Below are 26,405 nucleotides of genomic sequence, written 5' to 3'. Positions count from 1 at the left end.
CTGCATATGCTTTCAGTTTTCCCCCTCCCTTGTTTATTAAGAGAAAACACATAGATCAGGCTGTGTTCTTCTTCAGGACAAAAAAAAAAAAAAAAAAAAAAAAAAAAAAAAAAAAAAAAGCCTTGCCCATTAATAGGATGTTAGAGGGCAAGGAAGTGAGAACTTAATTTTAATTTTACTACCTGAAGGCTTCCTATATCAACAAAATAGAGCTGGTGAACACTGAGTTCACTTGAAACTCTCCTTCCTGGGATAGTTTTTTACTGTTGAAAATTCCTGGTTCAGAACAGGAAGGAAACTTCCTAGTGTTCTTGGAGGATGCAGGAAATTTTAGGGGATGATTCCTGATAAGTACCGTGAAGTAGAACTTCTGATTTCTTTATGAAGCACTGGAGATCATTCCACTGTTTAGACTGAAGGATACTGTAGCAGTAAGGGAGAGACCAGAAATCCCAAGAAGCTGTGAGGATCACATGAGGTGTGAGGGGTTTTGGATTTGGGCAGCCAACCTCCAATTGGCTTTGTGATGAGAACATGAATGAGAACATGGGTTTACTGAAGGTACTTTATTGTCCATTATATGTCAAGGCAGGTTATTTTTGATGTTGATATCAGAGTGCCCCTGTTAGCAACCCCACCTCTGATTTCTGTTCATTATTAGACCATTCTGGCTTGCTCAGCTCAGAACAAGTCAGCTTGAAACCCTTGGACTGATTTGCTCTGTACTAGGTGTTTACTTAAAAAGAGACCTTTTGAAAAGTTCTGGCAGCAGTGTTACACTTTGTTCTGAAGTTTTAAAAATGTTTTGTTTTGCTTTGATGGAGACTTGAAATTTGATGAAATGGCTGACCTTGGTGTTGGAGCTGTGCCTTTCTGTCGTTTCCATGAAAAACCATTTGAACTGTGTTAAGGTGGAAGCAATAGTGTATTTACAGGTTTTGCTGAAAGCTGCTCTCACTGCTGAACTCTGCAGCTGAATTTCTGGAGGGTGCCAAATAAATGTGTGGTATTTCTTCATATGGCTCTATTCTGCTGTGGCTTGCAGAGGTGTTGGAAGCAAGGAGAAGATAGGAGCAAGAAAAATTATTAAATATGTCTGACATCAACATCTGGGTAGACTGAGTACTTCTGAGGATGAGACTTTGTATTAGGGATGCTGAAGGGGTGGAGAGAAGATGTTTCTGCCATGACACATGACACATTTCAGCCAGTGTCATGATGAAGAGCTGCCAGTGTGTTTGGCTCTTAGTACTGGAAAGTTGGAGCATTTTTTCATGGTTGGCACACTACAGGAATCTGTCCTGTGCTGCCATGGCTCTAGCCATGGTGGGAGAGCATTCCTCAACTTTCTCAGAGGCCCAGGGGAGAAAGCTGTATGTTCTGTGTCAGACTGCACAGACTGCTTGTTCATCCTTTTGGGCAGGTTTGACTGGTGGCCTGTCTTACTTAGCTTTCTGCTTGAAGGTGAGTTTCATCACCTCTTTGTCTTGTCTGGACCTCACTGCAGATGTCTCCTCTGTCCTAAAGACAAAAAGCACAGGAGGAGAACAAGGACTTTCCCCAGCAATTGCCTGGGTGCATTTGCAGTGCCTGTCAGCCTGCCTGCTCCTCCAACTGAATGGGTGATCTGAGGTTTGAACTGCCTGTTCTGTAGCTGTCTCCAGTCCAACCTGGCTCCTTCAAGGAAATTCATTCAGTAGTTCATCATCTTATGCAGCGGGCATCAAAGTTCAGGATTATTACAAGAGACATCACAACCTTAATTGTGTTTTGACCATTCATCCTCTTGAGTTTTCTGTCTCAGCCTGGAGCTCATGGTCAGGCTTGTTGTCTTTGATTTGAAGGAGAAGTCTGAATATTCCCAGAACCTACTGAAGATGTTCGCAATATTTGTCGATATCGCACCAGAAGTTGTAGTGAGAGTATCCCTCATGCATCCCATTGTTCATGTTGCAGAACCAAACAGCGTCCCAGCACTCAGTAAGCAGAGATCACCTCAGCATGCCGAGATCACTTTGACATCTTGAGATGCCTGTGTCTTTGTCTCACTTACCAGAGGAAGGACAGACAGGAAATACCTGGCTCAGATTCAGTTACATCAGTCACAGTCCAGTCCTTGGTTCTTGTGTCTTAGAAGAAACTCAAAAATTGTTTGGATAGCAAAGAACAATTTAAGACCATCCCTTGCAAAAATAAGCCAAGATAATGGCTTTAAGCCATGTGGCTCTGCTGTAAGTACCGTTTTTCTTGAGGGAAGATTTCTGGATAAGCTGCCAAGGAAAAAAATAGGAGGAGTTGAAATTGCCCATCATTTGAGTAAGAGCCTGGATCTCTTACCTTGATGACTGATATGGACAGAAAGATTTAAGGCATCTTCCCATTGTGTGATGCTGGTCTTGTTTTCGGGTACCAGAAGTGCAGTGTGAAGCCTGCAGTGTTACAGCTCTGTCAAAGGAAAAGAACAGCAATGTTTCCCTGTCCCAGGGCCAATACTTGTGATTTTTGCCTCCCTGATGGAGCTCCTTGTGAGAAAACACCTCAGATACAGTGCTTTAAAAATAACATTCTCTGAGCTTTTCAGAAAAAGCAGTTTCTATTCTTCTTCTCTCTTACAAGAGGTAGGACCTAGTGAGAGCTTCTAGAGGACTTTTCTCCTGTTCATTTTCCATTGCTTTGGTATCCATCTTTCCTGTAACTGCAAGTACAGATAAGGTCTGTCTCAGACTATATTCCTAAGGCAGGGATTGTTTTTAGTCTGTAGCCACTCCCTTCAGTGGTTTCTATTCCTGCTTTTGGAAGAGAAACTGCAGTCCCTGATGTAGTCCAAGTCTTGGGTAAAGTACTACTAGGGTAAGAGGCTTCTGGTTTCAAAGAAGAAAAAGGGCATGGGTCATCACTGTTCTTCTCCATGTGCCTGGGAACAAGTATCTCAAACTTTCTGATTTGCACTGCTCACAGAATATGCTCGAGATATATCGAGTAGGTAAATTACTGTCAGTACAGTATTGCTGTTGAGTCTGTGATAGTTCTGTAGTGGAGGCATGTTCCTGGAAAGTTGAGGTTCTAGATGTACTCATGTCTAAAAGACTGGGTGACTTGGGAAAATCTAGAAGCCTGTAAATTACCAGTATTGTGCATTTCCAAGCCCCAAACTCAGCCACTCTGAGCCTTAAGTAGTCTGTAGCATGTATTTGGACTTGTAAAGGGCTCTACACCTCAGTGGCTTCCTTGCTACAGTGCATCACTTCAATTGTCTTTGCATTTATAACCCAAAATCTGAACAAGCACGTGGGAGTATGTGCAGTTTCACAGTGTCAGCTTCCCCTACACCTCTTTGTGTGCTTGCCCAAATCCTCTGCCATGAATCGATGTGCCAGTGCTGCCTGTGGTCCCTCAGAAGTCCAGTCATTTTACACCAATTGACTAAGGGGCTGATAGACAAGTAGCTGTGGTATTGTTAGGATCTTCTCCCTGAAAGGCCCTAGAACCTGAGCCGTGTCTCATCTCTGAGAGGCTCACAGGAATTGCCTCAACACTTGGGTTTCCTGCACTCTGTGGAGCTCAGAGCTGTCTGACAGCATTCTGCTGCTTCTAGCCACTGCCACCCTACATGTGGTGTCACCAGAGAGGAGCAGCACCCTGCTGTCTGAGCAGAGACCTCTTCTCCCTGGAACTGATGTATACCATACCCCAACATACCTGTAGCTGTCCACTTACCTGGTTTCCTAAACATTTTGGGAGATCAGCTCAGCGGGCAGATAGTAATTCCTGAGTTGTTTGTGTCTCTTTCATGTTGTCTTTCACAAATGGGGATTCCTCGCCACAGAGCCTGTTTTAAGACACAGACGAACCAAGTGGCAGGTTTTTAGCTGAATAGAGAACAGAAGTCCAGAATCACTAGCAGGCAAATACCCATATCTGAATTTCTGAAGCTATTCTGTACTTTATTCTGGCTTCAGTGCATGTAAAGTGGCCAGAGATTCCCACCTGCAGGCTATACACCTTGCCAGATTTTGCTGAAGTTTGTACAGGACAAAAGAAACTGCATATACCAGACATTGGGAATACTTCAACCAAAGGCATGCAGATTTTGTCACAGCTGTGGAGAGTCAGTGAAGCCAGTGGTGCAGCAAAAGAAATAAGTTATTGTCTATTTCCTCTGTGTACACGCTGGGAATTTTCTAAGGAATGTGTATGTAATAAACAGTTATCACAGCTATGCTTGTAAAACACCACCTTTTGATGTTCAGTAACACTGAGCGGGACTTCTCCCCACCTGAGGTGTGGCATGCAGAGCTGCTCTGCAGTCAGGTGTTGGCAAGCAGAGACTTTCCCCTGACCGAGGTGACAGAGAAGTGACAGAGGCTGGGGTGCCTGGCCGTGCAGGACAGGGGCCCATGGCCACACAACTCCTGGTTGTTTGTGGTTTGGGCTGCGTGCTGATGAGCTGAGCTTTGCAGAGGGGTCTGCCTGCACCCTCTGCTCCACGTGGCCATCCTGACTGACTCCGACCAGCGCGGTTCATGTTGGACCCCGTTCTAACAGAAATCGCTTCCTTCCTTTCTTCTCCCACCCTCCCTTCCCCAGCTGATAACAAGACGAAAAAGAAAGTAGCTCATCGGGACAGGAAGCAGGACTTCTCTGCCTTCAAGCAGACAGACAGCGAGATGAAGGTTAAAATATCACCGCAGCTCCTCCTGGCAATGCACCGGTTCCTGGCAACAGGCAAGTGCGGGTTATCTCTTTCTGTGATCGCGCCAGAGCCTCGGAGGCAGTTTGTCAGCAAAGGCCGGTGAGGTGGGTGGGACAGTACAGGCGGGAAGGGAGGCTGGATTGTGGGGTGACAAATAATGCCACTGTTGTGTTTTTCTTTTTAAATTCTCTCCTCTCCTGTGTTCAGTGTCGGCATGAACCCTCTGAGACATATACCAGGGGTGGACCAGTAACTTTAAATTGGTCTGAAAGGTAAGGATGAATGCCAAGTGCCGCACTGCATGTCTAGAGTCCGTCAGATTAACGACTAGCAAGTACACCCCATTAGGAAGAGCTCAGGGAACAAACCAAAGAGGACTCGATACCACTGGCCAGCTGGCTGTAATTGCACTCTGGCGCCTTCTCCAGAAAGAGATGCCGGACTTTTTGCAGGAAGGTCTAAACCTGTTCCATGAGACTTTTTGACTCCAAGTGAAAAACTCTCCCGACACATTTAATGCAGACTGCACAGGTGGTTGAACTGTACTCTTTAAAATGGATTTCTGTCTGGCTTGTGTGACCTCCGTTGATGACTTCAGGTTTCAGAGGACAGTTGTCTCCATCCCAGAACACCTTGATGTTTTAGCCCTTGGGTGGGCAGTCTGGCAGACAGACCAGGGCCTTGAATGGTTTCTTGCGGCTGATATTGCCTTTCGTCGTAAAGTTGGTCTTTTCACCTCAGAGATGAGGCCTTTAAACAGGAGAGCTTGTGGAGAAATACCTTCCTATTGCTTGTGCTGTCTCTCTTTGACATATAAAGACTTCCCACATGCAGGCCTTTCAGACGGGCGTCTTTCACTGCCATGTTCAACATATATTCATGGTTGGAAAATTATAAAGTTGTTTTGTCTGAAGTTTGCCAGCTCCACTTGGAAGTTAGGACTTCCCCTCCTCTAAGATGCAGTAACTGCCTGCCTAGATGCTCCTAGTCTGTCTCCATGCTTTATTTTGCCTCTGTGACTTGAAAGAAACATGTACATGATCGGTTATCACATCTCAGCTGAGGGGCAGTAATTCCTTAGAAGGCTCGGACTCCTACGGCTCATGTGCACATGAGCATGTCCTTGGTGAAAGGAAGCAGTTCAACAGGAAGATGTGGATTTAACAGCAAGCAAGTTGTTGTTCATGTAGTGTACAAGACTTGATGGAGTTCCATAAACACCTGCTCAACAGAAATAGTCTTACAGTCCTGCTTCTCTACTTGTTTTGTGGATGAAAGGATTGTGTAGCTTAAATACAGGTCTGTCGGTGAAGCCACTGCTAAAAAAGATGAAAGCTACAGTTTTGGTTTCTCTGTTCTAAACTGAGAATAGTATCTTTAGCAGATGATGGGTTGTTAATGGTCCTGTTCTGAAATGAGGTGTTGGGAAAGCTTATCAATTTGCATGTGTAATTCTCGTCGTCCGTGGCTTACCTCTCCCATACAAGGATGAGCTTTTCTGCTTCAAACAGCTCCTGTTGGAAACACGGAAGATCAAGTGGATAGGGATTATGTTCTATGTGTCAGGCATTAATCCCACATGGTTTGAACTGACCTGTACTTTCTCTCACTTTGAGTAACTCTTCCCATATGAGCCGTGGCAGCCCTAGTTGTGTCTGATTTGTATAGAGCATCTCTCTAGAGCAACTTTCTAGGCCCCAAGCAGTAATTAATTATTTTTTATTTTATTTAAGTGCAATAAATGCAGTGACTTTAATAGCTTTTAGGGAAGGAAAAAACAAATTCAAAGGTTCTCTGTGCCCCAGCTGTAAAGCTCTTGCATTTATACAACTGTGTGAATCAGAACTCTCAAGAGGGCAAGAATGTCTTTTTCTTTTCCCTTTCAGATGAAGACATGTTTTTTGGTTGTTTTGAAAAATACTTCAGTAATGGAAGTTGGGGTGTTACTGTGGTTTTTTCCCCCCCCTTTACAAATCTAACAGTCTGAAAAGACAGGAAACCTGCAATTCCATAATGGATCTCTCTGCATCTGTGTGTCTTTTATAGGCAAATGCTTATTAACGAGTATTGCTAACTTCTTGCCAGGCATATGAGATGTAATGCCAAGCTGTATCTTGTGTTATAGAAGTAGAAGCATTTGGTCCATCCCAGATGTCAGAGAAGATCCTTCTCAGGCTGCTAAAACATCCCAACGTCATCCAGGAGCTGAAATACGATGAGAAGAACAAGAAAGCCCCAGAACACTACCTCTACCAGCGAAACAAGCCCGTCGACTACTTTGTTCTCATTTTACAGGTCAGACATGTGATTGTGTAGATATGTGCAAAACCCTTTATCTCCTGATATATGCCCCTCTATACCTCTTCCAGTTGCTGAAGTTTGTTTGCCATCCAAGCCTTTATCCTGCCCTTGTGATCCCTGATCTCCCTTGAGATCCCTGCCCTTGTGTGGCTTTTAGATTGGAGCCCTGGTAGTTGTGGGAGGACTGTTTTCTGTGTGTTCTGTACAGCACTGCTTCCAGTGCTGGCATCTCCCAGGTTTTGTTACCAGTTAGGAAGGGCTGAATGGCTTAGGTAAAGCTTTACACAGAAATTTTGTTTCTATCTAGCACCATTTAAACAGGAATCGTCCTTTCAGAGAGATTTTGCTGGAAAGGTTCATCTGTTTCTGTCCTAAACAACCGAAAATCAGTTTTGGTTGTAAAAGCACAGGCATTGTAGCTGAAGTTTTAACACAGGGCTTGAAATCTTAACATGGCCTTTAAAATAGAAAAGGGGAAGGCATGGGTTTAAACACTGTCAGTGATAAACAACTATGAGAGCATTGGGATACTATGTTGTGGATTCAACATAATTTTGATGTTAAAAAAGAAACCTTTTTTTTCCAAGAGTTTGAGGAGCCACTGGTAGCTCTTTAACTGCTCTTTCTTACATCCTGAATCGTTACAATCTGAAATATTCCAGAGGCAAGATAATCCTCCTGATGTAATACTGCAAAGATGTAAATAGAGGACATGGGGATACAAAAGAACAATCGGTTCTTTCTGAGCTATTTTGCAATCAATAAATATTTAGCCAACACAGCATGCCAGGTCTATAATGCATTTGGAAAAGTGAGTGTTGCAGTAAATACATACTGTAAAAATGGTAACAAGGTTGATTCTGCCAGGATCAAGAGGGGATAAATACTCGGCTTTTGTTATTTAAATGGGCTTGGACTTATTCTCTCACATTGAGGGACCAAAAATGCCTTCACCGTGTGTGCCAGTAGACAATTAAATGTATATTCTTCTTGTGTATAACCAGTCTTTGCCTGGGTGACAAAATTGTACCCTTTGGAAGGCTTATAATGGAGCAATAAGCTACTTTTGTATCACAGAGTGAAATTGGTTTTAAAAGGGATTTATATGAAACTGTTGCTTGTGATAGCAGGAAAGTGGATTTGTGAGCTGGGCACACTCTTCCTGCTAGGGAGATTTTGTGTTTTTTCTCATCTGGGACAATTAGGTAAACTGACTTGGTATCAGGGCTCATGCAGGTTGAGTTCATTGTCACCTTTTTCTGCCCTTGTCCAGTACAGTAAATTTAAAGGCATGATGATTTGTTTTAAATAGGGCTTAATTAAATAAACACTTAGAAATAAATTCTACCTTTTTGCCTCATTTTCACCTAATTGTGTTCAGCTGATGTTCAGTCTTCTTAGTGCACCTGGGATGGGCAGTCTGTCTCCCCTTCCCAACCTAGCCAGAGGGAAAGCATTGCAGGTAATTATGTTGTTTGCCTGAAATTCCAAATTTTGTGTAGTTCAGCCTGAAAGCTGCATGAGATCTCTTCTGTCTGCAGTGGTGTGCTGTGAGTCTCAGTGCAGTAAGGATGGATGGACATGAAAACCAAGCCCCACTAAGAAGACAATTATTTTTGGCTACTTGTATGCCAGAGTGACTGGGATGTTTTACAGCTGTGTTTGATGTGGTGGGTTCTGTTCTGGAGTCGTGTGTAGGACATAATGTTATACATTTGGTTGAGCCCACATCAGAAACACGTGTACTTGTGTGGTAAGTTTTGTACACCTTGGGAAGCACTGAGGGTCCTTTGTAGGCAAGACTCTGCGAAAAAGCAGGATCTTAAGGGTGCTGGAATCTGTAAAACTGCTAGAAATCAAGAAGACCAAAGTAGCCCCAAGGCTGCTCCTTCAGGAATAATGGCTTTGCTTCTGTGAAAATCTCATTGGTGTAGGCAGCCAGCCTCCTCACACATTATCTTCCATCTCCCTTCCTCTGTTTGTCTTAGAGGGAATTCTGTGTGAATGTGAGCTGTGCCCCAAAATGTCTAGGTGCCTCAAGATCCCAGAGGACTGTGCTGCATTTAAGTTTGTGCTACTGGGGGAGTATTTTTTCACTCTGCAGTAAAGGAAAGAAGCCTGGCAGCACGTGGAGGAGGGCAATAGTACCAGCTCAAAGCTGTGTGGTGATCCTGATCCTGCTCCTCTGCAGACACTTATGCTGGCCACAAGGCACCAAAGACCAGGGTAGCTCTGGGCACAAATGCCTGTTGCCCTTCAGGGTCTGTCCCTGTTCAGGCACTGTTACCATCTGCAGGGACCATGACACTGCTTAGGGTTGTCAGGCAAAACTGTCTTTCAGGGCTCCTGTGCCTTGAGAGCCATGGTCCTTTTTAATTGCAGCTCTCTCTCCTTTTCCTTAACAGGGGAAGGTGGAAGTGGAGGCTGGGAAAGAGGGGATGAAGTTTGAAGCTGGTGCTTTTTCCTACTATGGGGTGATGGCCCTCACAGCATCACCAGGTATGTCCTCTTATCTTCTGCTTCTGGAACAGTCTGCACTCCTGCACAGTCCTGCCTGGCTGTGTCCGTGGGCTTGATGGGATTGGTACCTCCTTGCCAGCACGGCCATCTGCCTGGCACAGTGTCCCTGGGGGCAGGGGCCGGTGGTGACTCCGGAACCCAGCGGGCGGCAGTGGTTTGCCAGCTCCCGGAGGATGTGAGTGTTGACTTCAGTGAGGGATGTGGTTGATACTGGTGGAAAGCTTTGTAGTTTTCCTCGTGGCAGGGTAACAGAGTGGTTAATGGGAATAAATAATTAGTGGCAGAGGGACATCTAGTGGTGCGAGGAGCAGCTGTCCGGTTAGGTTGGGCATGGTTCTCTTTACCAGTCTTGTGTCTAAAGCTGTCTGGAGAGAAAGGGGGACAGCAGGGCCGGAAAAGCGATTGCTCCTGTCAGCTTATGTGGAAATGTACCCGACAAATCAGCGAGGGCGAAGAAGTGGTGTCTGAAGGTGAGTGTGAGCCACTTCCCACTGCACAAGTGGTGGCCACACGAGCCATCACCTCACTGGCACAGGTCAGGGAATTGTCGTATAATCCACCAAGTGTTGGCTCCAATGCTGCATTTCAGCATTTGATGATGTATTTTAATGCCAGCAGTGTCACCACTAAGATCTTGACCTCAGCTGGAAATGTATAGCCCTGCTGGGTGAGCTGGGGCACTGGAGCTGGTGTTGGCCTTCTGCTGACACAAAGCCCCTTGTGCAGCTCCAGGGAGAGATGTTTCTCATGCTGAAATTGTGTCCTGTCACAGCAGGGTTTATATTCCACTTGAGAGGCAGCTTGTTTTAATTGTGCACTCAGGAGTGCTCCCTTTACCTGTGTGTACCTGTGTGTGTGCACACTATCAAATGGTGGTGGAATGGAAATGGTTTTGTGAGTTGTGATTGTAACCTTGTTAGACTCTACAATCAACAGCAGTTCTCTGGACCTCTGTGAGCTCACTTTTACAGGCAAGACTAATTCCCTAACTACGTGCACTTTAATTTGGTAGGTAGCTTATACTTTCTGAGATTTGAGAGATTTTAAAGCATGTAGAGCACTGGCTGGATTTTATCTCAGTAATAGCAGCCATGTTCATGAGGAATTGTGACACGTGTACAACTGCATTGTGCCCTCGGCTTTTGCAATATGGGCCAGGCACGGAGCTGGGGTGGTCAGGCATGGTCACTTCTACCAGACTTACATTTGGAAATTACCTGTGGCATCTCTGTTTTGTTTCGTGTGTTGTTGGGTTTTGGTTATTTTTTTTTTTAATGTTCCTAACCCTCCCCACACCCATGCCAGTTACCCCAAGTCCTATCAGGTCAAATGATCTCCTCTTTGTGTGCCCTTAAATCCATCTTTAATTTCACCATATCGCACTTACAGATATGCACTATTTTAAAGTAACCTTGGCCAATCTTGAATTTGTTTACCTTCAACTGGTTGGCTTTGTCCTTTTTTTTTTTTTTACCAGTAGCAAACCCCTCATTTTGTTGGCTTTCCCTCCAGGTTTAGAGAATTTGTTTTATGATGTCTTGCAGCATCCTGAGATTTCTGTTGAGATGAGCTCATAAAAATAAGTTCCTGTTGCTCTGTGTAGACAGAAAAACTCAAGGAAAGTCTAAGTTATTGTGGAATGAAAGAAAACTCCTGCTCTTCCGTATGTCGTAAATAGACTTCAGATGCTTGCTCTCCCCACTTGGAAGATGAAGCCACTAAGAGGAGAGTAAAACACTCAAACCAAACAACAAAAAACCAAAATAACCCCACAAACAAAACCACAGAAAATAAACAAACAACAAAACCAAGAAAAGAGTGAGGCTTTTTTCTTTAACTACAGCTGGGGAGGGATTTGCAGTAATGGTGAGCAGTACAGTACCCATCCCAACAGGGATGAGCTTGGAGAATCACAGCCTTGTTTGATATTTTACTGGAAACTTGAAGAACTATGAAGTATCTTTTGGTTTTATTTCTATTATTTGACTCCCATAAGGAAGAACACCCTGAAGTTTTCTGGCTTATTTTAATTCTTGCCTTCCAAGTGGAGTGGGCACCACTGCTCCTTTTGAACTATTTAAAAACATGAGTGTACCTTGACGGACTGTTTGGTGCTGGATAATAATTTAAATTAGCAAGTGAAAATTATTCACTTCACTCCTATTCCTTGGTCTTTTTTTTTTTTGGTTTATTCCTGAATTTGATTGTGTTTTTTGGTTTTGCTTTTGTTTTAACCCTTTGCTTTTTCACAGTTGATTTGCACTTGTGGTTTTAGTTCATCAGTTTGTCAGCTGGCTCCTTCCCCTGTCAAGTGTGGATAGCTGCCGCCTTTCTGGTCGTGATCTCATCCTTTTTCTCTCCCTCTTCTAGTTCCCTTGTCCCTGTCTCGTACCTTTGTTGTCAGCAGAACAGAGTTGTTAGCAGCAGGTTCTCCAGGTAAATCTGCATGCTTCTATTTTCACCATTCTTGTGACTGCCCTGATGCCATAAAAAGTCAGCTGCAGTCTGTATTTGTCTGACCCCTTTGCTCGTTAGGGAGAAGTCCAGCACTGAGCTGTGCGTCACAGGTAGGTATCCTGAACTTTCGTTTATGGTAACTGGTCAGAGCCATCAGAGTGGGAAGAACTAAAAACACATTAAAGAAAATGTATTTGGTAATATGTGCTTGTTCTTGTTTCTCATATGGATGCTGGTGGAAAATTAGGAAGGGAGTTTTTTTAGGAAAATGTATTCTCCCCCAAGCTGAGGCTTAAAAAATTCTGAAGGAAATGCATTTGGCAGAGGAGAATGTCTGCTGCTAAACCACCATAAAAGGAAAACTTATTTAATGGAAGTATTTTATATTCTCATAATGGGTCAATTCTATGGTTTGTATACAGTCTGGGCATTTCAATTCCTGGAAAGCTTTGAGCTTTCTCTCAGTGAGGTTCATGCCATGGACCAGCACAGTGATCTGCTGAGTGGATGGATTTGCAATGGAATGTGCAAGAAGGCTGTGGGACCTTCTGTGGGATTCTCTGGTTCCTGTTGTGCTTAAGGCCTTTCCTTGCTGTATCACCAAGCTGACTGACACAGAAATCCCTTTGGAGAGCAGAGACCAAGGAGGGAACAAACTGGGCCAAAAAGAGCTCTGAGATGTGATTGAGAGATTATAAATTGGGAAGGGTCAAGAACTGAGCTGTACAGACAGTGCATGCATGGAGTGGTTGGGAAAAACGGAAACCCATCAAGAAAGTCTGTAGGAAGAGCAGAATCCTAAAATAGTTTGGGTCACGGTGAACATATGTCTTCCTTTTGAAGTTTTTTTCAGACGAAATGTCTTTTCCCAGAACTAAAAGCAAACAAGATAATGATATGCATATTTAAGTGAAACATCTCTAAAACATTAATACATATCATGCATTTCATACACTTTCACCATCTGCTTCCTGTTTTCCCCCTCTTCCTTTAACTTTAGAAAATGTATTTCATTGATGGTCCCTAAATTATCTTCATGCACATTCTGAGCAAACTACAGGTTGTTGCCTTGCAGGGGATTTTTTTCCTGCCCTGTTAAAGTTTCCTGCTGCTAAACACCAAAGAAGGGGGAGAAATTTAATCTTTCTTTAATTAAAGTACCTGATGGCTCTCCTTTAAGCTTGGCAACTTTGATTATCTTTCTTGGCTTTGTTCTTTTGTTTTGCCAGGTCTTCTTTTTTTTTTTTTTTTTTTTATTTTCCCTTTTCCATTCTACAAATAAGTGTACACTTTGCACATGCAGGTTGTTTCCAGTATAAATGCCAAGCATACTTTCATAGCTTTTCCCCCAGTTAAATTAAAAAAAATTACAAAAAATAAACAAGGGAAAATAATAGTGAGAAGAATCTCCTTTGTAAGAAACTGATAGTGTAAGCCTGGTCACTGTGGCAATGTGGTACCAGTTTTGATGAAACTCAGACCTTTTGTGGGGTGCTTATGAAAATAATCCTGTTGTTTAACCACAAATTCGTAATAGACTTGTATTGATGTCCATCTTGTGGCTTGTGCTCTTCATCCCCTGTATGGAAAGGTGAGGAGTGTGGGAAAACCTGGGTAGAAAAGCTCTAACATGGACCTGCCTGGTGTTTGTCATTTGTTCTTTCTGTACCCTTCCCTCTTCATTATCTTCTCTTCTCCTTCCCTGAACTGAATGTGATCCAGAAATCATGTTGTTTCCCTCACATTTTTAGAAATGTTACTTTTTTGTTCTGTCCTTTTGTCTCACCTCTCCCTTTTTTTTTTTCTTATACTGCTTTGCCATATTGCTCTGTATCCTTCTTTTTATTAATAATGTACTGTAAGATCCCTGGTGGAAAGAAAAGGCAGGTACAAGTCACACTAGTGTAAAGATGTTCCAGATGGAAGCCTTTATCCCAAGCAGCCGTGATGCTGTTCTTGTCACACACAGCCATATTTTGTGTCTAGAGCTGGGAAAGAGGACAAATTCATCCCGCCTTCACAGTTCCTGTTCTCCTGTGGGAATTTCAGCATCAAGCCCTGTGTGCGGGTGGAGTTTTGGCTCCTGGCAGCAGTTGTTGCAGCCTGCTGTGGCTTTTAAGTTGGCAAGTTGGCACAGAGGAAAACCTTGCAAGGCTCAGAGTGCTTTCCCCTAAGCCTGCAGTGGGTGTTGCCACAGGGACCTGCACTAATTCCATAGCGCAGAAATGGTGGGAAAATCGTCAAGTAGTCATAACCGGTATTTTTTTGTTCCCCTTTTTAAAATTGTAAGAAAGACAGTATCAGGAGGATTTTAAGTTGGGAATAAGAATCAGGGCAATTCTGCATTCTAAAGTGTTAGGTTTAGGAAAAGCTGGATTCAGAGGTGTGGAACGGGCTGTGTCATTTGGACAAGGAGATATATTTCTAGTGATTAAGTGGCAGAGGTAGGGTTAAATTTAAGGGAGGTTTTTGGTTTTTTGGGAAATAAAATTATGTTAAAAAGTCTTCAAAAAACAAATTTGAAAAGCTTGTAAGGATATTGTTGCTGATTTCCTCAAAGAGACTTTTTATCTTAAGATTATATTAAAATGGTCTTTCAGCTTGAAAATGGGGATCGTGTGGTGAGTAGTGTAGCTTACATCAAGTTTGAGTTTGGGCTGGCTGAATGAATTTTAAGTGCATTAAAATCCAAAAATTCTCTAGCCCCAAAGATAGTTCTTTGATCAGTATGTACTGTGTGTGCGCCCAGGGAGAAGCCCTTCTACAGGAGGGCTTGGAATCTCTCTTAGGGTGTATTTCTGCCCTCCTCCTTCTGGGTTACTGTTGGGGTGGAAGCCACAGATGCAGAATGTCTGTGGTGTCCTGAAAGCACGTTTCCTTTGGATAGACTGTGTCCAGTCACACTCACAGGGGACTGCTGTGAGGTCTTTGAGTGAAACTCTGCAGGACTTAAATGCCAGTGGTGGAAAATGACGTCTGCAGTGTTCTCCTTTCCTGGACACAGATTTTTCTCTCTAGCTTGGACTAATTTGCCTGTCACTGGCTGGCATGTACCACATGGGGCTTGCTCTCCTTGATTGAGGTTTTGCCACTTCAGGCACTGAGAGGAAGTGTTGAAGTAATCATCATGTGGACTGCACTCTGGTCTACTGAGGACTCTGTTACTCTTACAGAAAATGTCTGCTCTAGCTCACGGAACAAGGCATATGTAGGTACCAGATGAAATAAAAAGGGGTATGGCTCAACTGGGACTGACTGTGGATGAAAGCAACAATGATTAAGGAAAACAAAATGTATTAAGCATGTTCTGACTGTCAAGAGCTCCTGTAAGGGAGTCTTGGGAAGTTACCTTTCTGTGGTAGTTTCTGCTCATCGGCTGAAGCACTGTGTTCTTAGGGCATGTCTGTAGCAGCATAAACAAATACAGTTTTGTTTAGGGCATACTCAGTGACACTGGCTACCAGCTCTGGACTGAAAATGTACCAGTTTTCAGGATAATTTGGTTGTTTAGCCACATGTCTACTTATGAATGGATTAAGCATTTGCAGTTTATTTATGCTACGTCACAATTTATTATGTCCCTTTGAAACGGTGACTTTAAATTTTTCCACTTGATTTAAGAAATCTCTTGCTCTTGCCTGTTTCTTAGCCGAAAACAAGTCTCCACCTCGGCCCTGTGGCTTGAATCACTCAGACTCTTTAAACCGGAGCGATCGCATCGACGCAGTGACCCCGACGTTAGGGAGCAGCAACAACCAGCTGAACGCGTCCTTCCTCCAAGTGTATGTTCCAGACTACTCAGTGAAAGCCCTCACAGACATTCAGTTTGTCAAGGTAGGAAAAAAGCTAGAAAGACCCTGCTGGAAAGTCGGGCTTGGCTGGTAGGATGGAGAGCCTGGGGAAGGGAATTCCCTCTAAATTCCTCTGTGAGTAAATAGCATTATGAAAGCAGCTGTTTAAAAATTACTTTAAACTACTTTTTTTCCAATATCTGCTGTCCACTGATTTGTCTTCACTGTTCTTCTCATTCGGACTTGTAAGTAAGTTGGCCACATAATCTTCTGGATTACAGGTCCTTTGAGGAAATATTATAGAAAATAACCTCTCTGCTTTTAGTCAAACCTGTCCTCATGAAGCTTTTGGAGCCATCTGAAATGGAGACTCTTCATTATCAGACACTGTCCTTTTCTAAAGGATGAGACATTTACTGTTGGTTGCAGTCTTTATTCACTTCTGATTTTGGTTTCAGTTTGGGGTTCTTGATCTTACTTTCCGACTTGCCATCCTTCTTCTGCTTGGAGAAGTCTTGGACATTTCTCTTTATCTTAACTTCACATGTATTAGGCTCATGTCTCATACTACCAGTGAGTTGCTGCATGAAATACAGCTCTGTCCCTCAGCATGGTGCATCCCACACTGAAATGTGTGTGAGTCTTGTGGGAGAGGATATCTAGCTGAGCTGAGGAACAGCTAATGCCGGCAGCAATTCCAGCCCGGCTGGGAGTCCAGGGAAGCTGATGTCCCATGACCAGAAGTTGACATTGATGCTTTTCTTAAATTGAGTGCATGTTCACAGTTTCTTTGTATGCAACTCAAGTGATTTGTGAACTTAACTTCTGTCAGTTAATTCAATGTTAAGGGTGTGGAATAGGATAGACATACTAGAATGCTAAACTGAATATTCTGTAGCCAAATTTTAAAAGGAGAGTCTTGCTGTCAAAACTTTGAGATGCAAGCGTACTGGTCAGTGGTTCAATCCTTCAAGGATTACATCAGTACATGTTTATCCCTGGACAAGTGATTCTCACTACAGATTTCAATGGCTAATCTGCTGTACAGAGCAGCTGCTCGCCCTATGCTGCTTTATGTGACGTCCTTCCAAATCTCACTGTGTTCATACTGAGGCTAATGATTGCTAAACTGTCCTGGTATCTCTGCAGTCAGACTTGCACACCTCTGCTTTACGCATAGGTCAGAGTACTCAGCGTTTGTGTTTTCACTGTGCCACGTGGTTATTCATTCAATTAATACCTTGTAAAACCAGGGTTGTGACCTGCTCATGCATGTTTGGATTTTGCTTTTGGAGCTGTGACCTGGTCCATCTGACTCTCTCCACTTCCAGTCCCTTTCTTGTGTTGCTACTGAAACGTAGTGTTTTCTAAAAGTCATTTCATCTCTTCCACCTTCCTGCCTGTCAAGATCACCCACTGCTGTGGGCTCATGGGGCTGTCAGTGTGCATGTATCCTGCTGCCTGTCCCGGCTGAGAAGGTTGGCCTGGAGGAGTTCACAGGGCTGGTTGCTTGTGGCTCCGGGAGGAATTCTGCTCTCCACCACCACATGCAGATGTACGGGGACTATGGGCTTTGCTGTCCCTGGGGCATCGTGGGCAGTGCCACTCTGTGCTCTAGGCCAGCCCCTGTCATCACTGTTCTGCTGAGTGCAGACAGCTCTTGCAGAGACCAGTGGAAAACTTCATGGGTTGCTAATTTGGACTCATCTCTATGGGCATCTCAGTCTTTTTAGAATCAAATGTCCTTATGTATAAGGCTGTAGCTCCTGCTGTGTTTGCTGGCCTAGACAAGAGCAGGAATGCTTGTACTCTGTACTTGTACTATAGAGCTGGCTTGGCTCTATAGGGACACTTAGAGCCTCACCAGGAGCTCACTGAAGTTGGGAGAAAGACTTCACTGATCTCTGGTTCTGCTCCTAAAGGTGTGCATGGTTAGAGGGAAACGGAGGTCTGATTTAAAAATCTCTGCATAGGAATAAATCCCTGCCTTTGAACAGCATGGTGATTGTACAGCACTGTTCTTCCACCCTCCCTGGAAATATCCCCATGCTGTGGGTGTTGAGCTGGGATGCTTTAGGCTTGCAAAGTGCAGGGATGTTTTATGGAAACAGGTAAAGAGGGGTTGAAGTGTGGTCATCTGGAAAGGGAGGGAACTTCATTTTCTCAGTGTGTCCCACAGGAGACATAGAAGTCTGACTGACTTTTTTTGTTTCTTCCCTGTTCTTGGAGCAGATCTCAAGACAGCAGTACCAAAATGCCCTGATGGCATCCCGGATGGACAAAACACCTCAGTCCTCGGACAGTGAAAACACTAAAATTGAACTGACTCTTACGGAGCTGCACGATGGTTTGCCAGACGAGACAGCAAACCTGCTGAATGAACAGAACTGTGTGACTCATAACAAGCCCAACCACAGTATGCACAGTGAAGGAGCCATCTAGGAGCTGACTCCCCACAACCCACCCATCCCATCTCCTCAGCAGGACCAGCCCTCGCTCCTTCCTGCCTCCTCCCTGAGTGTGAACACCATTAGTGCGTGCTTGCAACACTGCTGCATCCAGTGTTCTGAGACCAAAGACTTTTGCGTCCGTTCTGGGAGCAGAAGAGGAAGAAACAGGAAGAAAGGAGCAAAGAGCAAGAGAGACTAAAGACCCAAACATAATTTGGGAATGGTGAGCCACCCTTGAGAACGATGAAAATTCTTCTTGCAAAGTAGAATTATGTTTATTTTTTATCTGTACTTTTGATCCTTGTTGGGTTTTTCCTCCTCAAACACATATGGAGAAGTTTAAAAGCTCCTCCATTATTTTTTCAAAAGAGATCATGTTTTTAAAAAGTATTTTGCAGAGTTTTAAATTGTTTCTGTCCCTCATGAACCTCAAATGGGCTCTGTCGTGGTTTTGTGAATTGGCTCCAATGTCCTTAGGCCTCTTCTCACCCCTCTGTGGTCCTTTTTGTTGCCCTGTTGAAAAAGTTAGTAACAGGTACTTGTATGTTATTTGTGTCCTAAGAATGAGCAAGCTTCAAGGAACCTCTGGTTTCAGCCACCTGGAGGACCAAGAGGTGAGGATTTTTATGTTCTTCCAGTTAATTTTCAGGGAAGGAGTGGTTACTTTGGTATTTAATGATATTTCAGAAGGTTTCTTTGTTAAACAGGCAAAACCATTGTTACACTTACAGTTTTGTAACCTCCAAAACCTTTGTGTATGTTGAAGATGATACTAGGGGGAAGGAATTCATTAGCAAAACTGCAGTCCTGTGAAATGAAAGCCGGGAGTGATATTCCATAGTGAAGTAACTGGGTGATTTTTCGTGGTGTTCCTGACAATTGCATGGTGAAGTAATGTGTGCACCCTGAGATGCCAAGTCTTTAAACACTCCCGTGCTGCAGTGGTCTGTGCACCGTTTCCTTGGCCAGAGCAGATGTGCAGCCTTTGCTGAGTATCAGAACATCAGTCCCTGTCCCCCCTGTAATCTCTAATATTAACACAAAAGATGCTGCTACAATTACACCCAAAGTACATGCTCCAGGTGACAGTAAACCTCTGCCAGTGCAAGGATGGGCACTGCTGAGGAGCCAGAACCATCAGAGCTGACAAAACTTTCCAGACGCAAGTGTACTGCACTTCAGGGATTCAGAGAGGTTCATTTCCAGGCTGTTCCCAGCCATGTTCATTCCTTTGAGTGGATTTAGTGCATTTCCTTCTCTCTTTCCCCTTTTAACAGCCATTGTAGGGATTACCAAGGTAACAGAGCAGAGAGCCTCCTACCCAGCTGCCACCAATGCAGGGCAACACCTGCCTTGGACAGCAGAAACCAATTCCTCCACCCCAAAAAACCTGGATGCAGTCTGGGTGCCAGCAAGAGGCACCCTATGGCAGTTGTGCATCACCCATTCCCACAGATGGAGTCTAAGTCCTCAAATGAAAAGTCTCCCCCCCAATCCTCTCCCCTTCCAGTGCTGTCTCAAACAAAATGTGAACATTGCCCTCAGTATCTGGATTGATAAATCAGGCTTTGTGGTTTCTCTGTTTCAAGACCCTGCCATGGCCCCTGGCTATGTAGCATTTCTCTTTCTTTACACCTGGATAATCTCTTTGGGGACACCCAAAGAAGCCCCCAGCCCCAAATGCAACTGCCAGAGCTCTCTGTGCCTGCAGGCCTGCCCCGTCTCCCCTTCTCACAGGCTGGGGAAGGCACTCGCTGCAAGTTCCCATGGTCCGTCTGTGTGACTGGTGGCTGGAAAGGTGCAATATTCCATTGCAGGATCTCCCTGCCGGAATTGGAGTGTGTAGTGTCAGAGCCAATTGGGTTTGCCTGTGTCCCTCCTCCTCCTCTCTCTTCCAGCTTCAGAAAGCAGCCCTAATTTTTGCTGTCCACCCTGGTGGGAGCCACCCATGAGGAGGAAGTCCCTGCAAGGGGCATAGAAATCGCACAGTATCCAACTTGTGCACCCAGTGAGGAGGAAACAGGCCCTCCAAAGCCTTGCTCTCACATGTAGCTTTTTGACTTTTTCCCATCTAAAAGTGTATCCTTAGCCTCCATCCCACCCTCGCTCTGATGTACACCAGCCCAGCACTGCTGAGAGCGCACGGTGGCAGCACGGGCTGACCTGAGCCCTGCGCCTTCCCAGAGAGCTGCCAATATTGCACCTTTCTCACAGAGCAAAATGTCCAGATGTTACAGCGTTTGTCCTTGGCGAGGGACTCACCTCGCCAGTTTTTATCTAGTGTTGGTGAATGTAAAAGTTTGTTGGAAGTGTTTGACATGGTGGTGAACTTGAGATGCAGTATCCGTTTTGTCAAACCTGCCAAAGGAGGGAAGGCTCAAGTCAAGGCAGCTCTCTCTGGGATGAGGTTGCTCGCTGGATCTGACTTCTGCTTCTTATGGCAGGTTATGGATTTGTTTCAATGTCTGTTTCCCTTTTTAAAAAAAAAAAAGGCAAAAAAAAAAAAAAAGGCAAAAAAAAAAAGCGCCATTTTTTCCAACCAAAGCCATGTGATCCCAAAGCAAATACCTCCTGCTTCTGCCCATGCTGCACTGTTCCAAAATTTGCAGGCGATTTTTTGCATGACTGTTTTTCATCATTTGTACAGATCAAATAACAGAAAGTGAAGTAATTTCACTTAATTTCCATAAAAATAGTTGATTATAGATGTGTTTCATATGGAAAATATGTACCTGACCCAGAGGGGTTAGGAGCTGCTACTACTAATTAGCTTGAAGAACAAAGCATGGTCCTCTCCCTGGAGGGGAAGAAATCCAGTCTCCCTGTTCTCAGGGTATTTACAGTTTTACTGTTTAACAAATGCAAGGGGTTCCCAGCCCTCCCGGTGGGAACCATCACAGCGGAGGAGCCCCGCGCCCAGCTCAGGATCCCTCTGAGCCTCGGGATGGCGTTTGCTGATGCCGGGGCTTGGCTCTCCTGACCGCAGTGGAGATGCCACGGCATCCAATCCGTGCCCTTGCAGGGGGGTCCTGCCCGAGCAGATCTGCTCCCTCTGCCTCGTGGGGCGCTCGGATGCCATGGTGCTGCAGTGCCATGGGGACACACAGCTGGTCACCGCGGCTCAGGGCACCAGCTGGGGGCTTTGGGAATCGTTGGACTTGACCTCAGACCTTGGCCAGGCTTTGACTTGTAGAAAGGATACTGCATCTTCCTATGTCAACTCCTGCTGCCGCCTTTGTTCCCCTTGCCCGTCTGCCTCTGGGTGCAGGCAGCAGGGTGGATGATGGCCTGTTGGCTGGGGGAGGCTGGGAGGGCATCTAGCCATAGTTTCTACTGTCAATACAATTTTGCACAAGAGTTCTTTGAAGTGAGATTTTCAACACTAATATCTTAAATGCACAACTGTGAATTATATCTTTTACACTCCTGTTGGTTGAATTTCCTTTAAACGAAATGAACCTGAATCTGTTGTAACTATGATTTTTTTTTTTTTTTAATTCTGTGTATTGCCAAATCTTTGTAAAGAGTGAAGGAATGTTCTTGCTTTCCAGTGAGAATCTTTCTCCAAATGAGACTGACTCTGGTGATGTGGAGATCATATGAAGCACATTAGCTCTGAGAGGAGAGGGGCTTAGTGGGGGGCTTAGCAAACCAGCCTTGGCCGCTCTGTGCCGCAAGCTCAGACCCTCCGGAGTTTACAAAGTGCTTCTTGTTTTGTTCCCAGCTTGTCCACTCCCTGAAATCCCCATGCAGCTGAAGGCTGCTGCCCTGGAGGAGCTCTGGATGGGTTATCCCACAGTGGGATGAGGAATGCTGGCAGGGTGTCTGGACTGGCTGGTGGGCTGGAGCCCCAAGGCTGGTGTGGCAGGAAGAAGTGCCTGCCTCATCCAGAGGCACCAGGAGAGGAAGCTCCACAGGGCAGTTCCTTCTCCTGCTCACCAGTTCTGCTCCAAACCTGTGTCGTGTATAGTTCACTCTCACGTTCTTTTTGCCCCTGTAAGCTCCTGCTCTGGACTGAGCAGGAATGGGATGAGGCTGAGACCGGTGCAGGGGCAGCTGGAGCTGGCTGCTGAAGGTGTGCAGTTCTTGGGCCTGGTGGAAGAGGGGTCAGCCACTCATTGACATTATGCTCGATTTTCTGTTTCTCCCTTCTTCTCCTGGACTTGCTCCCCTTTTCCTCACCACTGGGGGCTTTTTTGTTTGTTTGTTTTTCTTCTTTTCTTTAAGTGCCTTTTTGTGTGGGTGGAGCTGGCAAGAGTAGGAGTCTCAGGATATGGACACTTGCACTCAGACCTGGAGAAAGCTCAGGGGGAGCAGGGTGAGTTGCCCTGATGGCCCACACACATCACCCTTTGCTGCTTCTCAGCCTTCAGGGCCCAGCTTGGATGAGGATGAGATTTGGCACTGGTGGTGTCAGGCTCTGGTTCAAATCAGCTCAAAGAAAACCAAAGAGGTAGAGTTGTGTAAGGGGCTGCTTGGGCAGCAGTGGTGCTTCCTGTGATCTCTGCAGAGCTCAGCCAAGGGATGTGGGGGTGCTGATGGCAAAGAGCAGCCCTGTCTCCTCACGAGCATCCTGTGTAAGTATCCTACATGATGGAGAACACAGCCGTGTTCTCCAGGACCCCTTGGAACATGCATCTTCCTTGTGCAGAATTACACTCTCCATAGAAATCATTCCCACATGAAAGATGTACCATATTTTATACAATATCTAATACATCTGTGGTTTTCAATCTAGTACCTGTGTACCAGTTGTCCAGTTATCCAGTGTCTGGATTACCGATAGAAAACTGGGGCTGGGGGTGGGGAAGGATGCTGCCCAGTACCTCTTGTCATGGTTACTTGAGGCTTCATCCCAAAGGTGCCCGCCCAGCATTGAAGTCCCTGTGTCCACACTGTGCCCTGTCCCAAGGCAGGAACCCTGGCTGTGGTGTGGTACAGCCCCAGACATGCTGCCCGTCCCACCACCTGGCTCTACACTGGGGGTCTACACAGACCTGAAGAAGTACCTGTTCCCTGGATACTGAGGGTTGGTTTGGCCCAGCAGTGAAATGATGAGCTTAACTAACACAGTCGGGCATCTTCCATGGCACAGATGGGAGAGCAGCCTTCATCCTGACTTGGCCAGCAGGGAGGACAGGCTCTGGACCACAGGCTGGGCTGGGCAGCCACCCTCATCCCTGTACTGCTGTTACACTTGGTCCATCAGCTGCAGGTCTCTTGTTGGTGTGATGTCTGTGATGATTCTGGCCTCACTCCCATGTGTGGGCAGCACAGGGGACCTGGACATCCAGGTCTTCCTGCAGAGCCCCCTCAGCAATCCTGCTTGGTGTCTTGCTCTTGTCCAGGAGCCTGGCTTCATGCTGAGTTGTGTTCCTCTGGGGCCAGTCTCAGGGCTGCATCCAGACGAGGAGATGCTGTTGCTCTGGGTCTAAGGCAGTGCAGTTGAGCTTTTCCATCTGGTGTGTGCATATTTTCCTGAGCTGCAGGGATGGGAGAGGTTTGCTAGAAAGCTGCCTCCAGCAAGTGGCACTGTACAGTTGGCAGATGGAGTTGTTTCATAGGTTGCTAGCACTGAATTCAAAGTGACGTTTTCTTCTTGTCCTGAGGTCAGACTCTATAGCAGTTCTTCACCTTGGAAATACGGTACTCAAAGCTGCTGGTCTTCTGTCTCCAGCTGAAAAACATCATTCTCCTCTCAGGTTTTGCCTTTGGGCTCTGTTTTTCCTCTGAGCAGGGGCTGATCACTAGGATCTTGCAGAAGGTGGTGCCCTGGCTGCTCTTGCTCCTCCGGTGCAGATTTCTGGCTAAGGAAGTGCTTGGTGTTTAGTCCTCCCCCAGAAGCAAAGGTTTGGCTGGATTGACAGAAGTGGCCTTTCATGGAATCGAGCTGGAGGTTTGTCAGCTATTGCGAGCCTGAAACGTGCAAAGGCTGCAGGTGGCTCCAATGCTCCAGGGGTGGTTTTGATTTCTTTGTTGTCTTCTCCTCCTGAAAGCGGCGTGGCGGTTGGTTGGTAGCAAGATTTGTTGGGGAGGAAAGGCTTGTCCCAGCATTTGGTGCTTGGTGTAGCAGTCTAGCATCCCTTCTCAACTGTTTGCTGATTACAGAGCTTTATAGTAGGAGGTGGTGTTTTATCCTCTGGGCATCACTGTTGAACCAAATCCTTCCAAATACAAGTGAGAAACTAGTTGGTGTCAGATGCCTTTAGTTGGAAGTGCCAATATGGAATGCATATCCCAAAGATCACTGTGGGAGGGTGAGGGGTTCCTGATGAGCTCCTTTTCTGAGAAGTGACAGACTGGCTGGGCCTAGATCAGCTCTAGTGTCATTCCTGCTTTAAAATCTCAGGTCCAGTAGGCTGGGCTGGGCTGGGCTGGCTTTGCTGGCAGGTTTTCACCCAGGGTACGTGCTCTGTCCTTCTGTGTTGTGCTGGCTTGGATTCAGCAGCGTGGCTTCTGTGACAGCTGTGCTCTCATTGGCCGCAGCTGCTCCTCTGCTCCTCTCACTGGGCTTCAGCTGACTGTTCAGGAAGGTGAGAAGGAGGGCCAGCAGTTGAGAACAGGCCATGCTGCAGCCATTCTGTCTTCATTTCTCACACTGAGGGTAGGAGATGCTGCTCAAGGGGCTCTGCCTTCCTCGGAGACCACAAGGAATTTGGAGAGTGGAAACCCACCAGGAGCCCAGCAGCAGTGCTCTGGTCCCATTTGATCCACGTTCTCCTGAGCACAAGGGTGGCTTATGAGCAGTTCAGGGTCAGGCCCTGCTGAGGTGCCTGGATGCCAAACACAGTGAATCTGAAACCCCGAATACTTGAGATGTGTTCCTGGAAGCCATGAGCAGCTGGTGCTCAGCAGCTGGAGGTCTCACACCAAACCTTTCTCGTTCCTGGCTGCCCCGAACCCTGTCCTGGTTGCTGCTGGCTTGGCCTTGGTCCCCCCATTCTGGAGCGTGGCAGCTCTCCCTTTGCAGTGCGTTTTCATGGCTGTCTGATCCCACTCCAGCCAGCTCTCCCCTCTGTCTTATTTGCCATCGTATGTGGTCTTTGCAAATTGTATCATATTGTACATGACTTCGGGTTTCCAGAGTTGTAGTATTCTGACTACAGTATTTCCGTGTGTGTACATAAACCTGAATAAGCACAACTGAAATCCTGAATGAAGTGTATACGTTTCATATACTGATTGTCATACGAATTAATTTTATAATTATTCCAATTTTGTTGTAGATTTCCAATCTTTCCTATTTATTTTGTACCAGATTTATTTGTATATTTTGTGATTTTGTTTTAAAGCATTTTGTTTATTTCTATTCTTTTTAGATAAATGATGATTTTTTTTTCTGTTGAACATTCCAGTTTATGCATTTTTCCCTCCTCTATGCTCCCCCCTCATTTCCAAGGGACAGATTTTGGCATGTGGGTGGTGGGGCTGATGTCTGTGATCCCGTACCCACATCTCTGCTAATGGCACATTTAACAGTCTTTAATCTTCACTTCAGCTGCAAGAGCCACAGAGAGGCCGGATCTTGTTCCTTTAGAACCAGGTGTTGCTCTTTGCTTTGGTGGGTCTGGACCTGTAAGTCCTCAAGCTGGGGAGGGCTGTTCTGGTGGTTTTGCTGACCAGGGGCTGGCTGGGAAGCTGGTGGCAACGGCAAGCAGCTGACTTTTTGAAGTTCCCTCAAGGGTGAGGGTCTTTTTCTTTCAGTAATAAAAACCCCTTATTTACAACCTGCTCTCCGTAGGTCATGTTTGTCTCTTAAGTGTAGATGCTGTCTGTCTGTAGTGCATGTTCCTGCCGGGCAGGGCGTAACTGGGGGTCACCAGTGAGGGATGTGGCTGGGGACGACGGTGACTCCGTGGGACAGGAGCAGCTGGTGGAGTGAGTTGGTCCATCCCCCTGCACTTGGGTGCTGCTGCTTTCTCTCCTCATGTTGGGACTTCGGCAGTGGAGCTGTGTGGAGCCTGCAGCAACACAGGCATTTCTGAGCAGGAGAGCGAGCCTGTGCTTAGTCCCTTGCCCACCATCACTTCCAGCTCACACTGGTGGAGGAGCAGCCCCTTTCCTGTGTGTCAGATACAGCCCTGCCATGTGCCCATATTGTGTTTATGCCATCCCTCAGCCACTCTCCTCCTTGCAGCTGTTTCACCCAGCTGCTCTCCTTGCAGCGGGCTTTCCTCTGTGCTCAGGTCTTGA

General features: G+C 45.7%; 1 protein-coding gene across 1 annotated transcript in view; it reads left to right on the top strand.

Moving 5' to 3' along the window:
• CNNM2 (cyclin and CBS domain divalent metal cation transport mediator 2) overlaps positions 1-25,939 on the top strand; it is a 119,328-nt gene extending 93,389 nt beyond the window's left edge. The window contains exons 3-8 of the mRNA XM_010409428.4: positions 4,588-4,725; positions 6,819-6,988; positions 9,400-9,493; positions 11,885-11,950; positions 15,621-15,805; positions 17,995-25,939. Of these exons, the coding sequence (XP_010407730.2) occupies positions 4,588-4,725; positions 6,819-6,988; positions 9,400-9,493; positions 11,885-11,950; positions 15,621-15,805; positions 17,995-18,204 (863 nt within the window). The 3' untranslated portion in view covers positions 18,205-25,939. The remainder of the gene's footprint in view (positions 1-4,587; positions 4,726-6,818; positions 6,989-9,399; positions 9,494-11,884; positions 11,951-15,620; positions 15,806-17,994) is intronic.
• Positions 25,940-26,405: the final 466 nt, after the last annotated feature.

This window comes from Corvus cornix, chromosome 6 (assembly GCF_000738735.6).
Source record: "Corvus cornix cornix isolate S_Up_H32 chromosome 6, ASM73873v5, whole genome shotgun sequence".
NCBI classification, from domain to species: Eukaryota; Metazoa; Chordata; class Aves; order Passeriformes; family Corvidae; genus Corvus; species Corvus cornix.
This window is presented reverse-complemented; position numbering and strand designations above follow the sequence as displayed.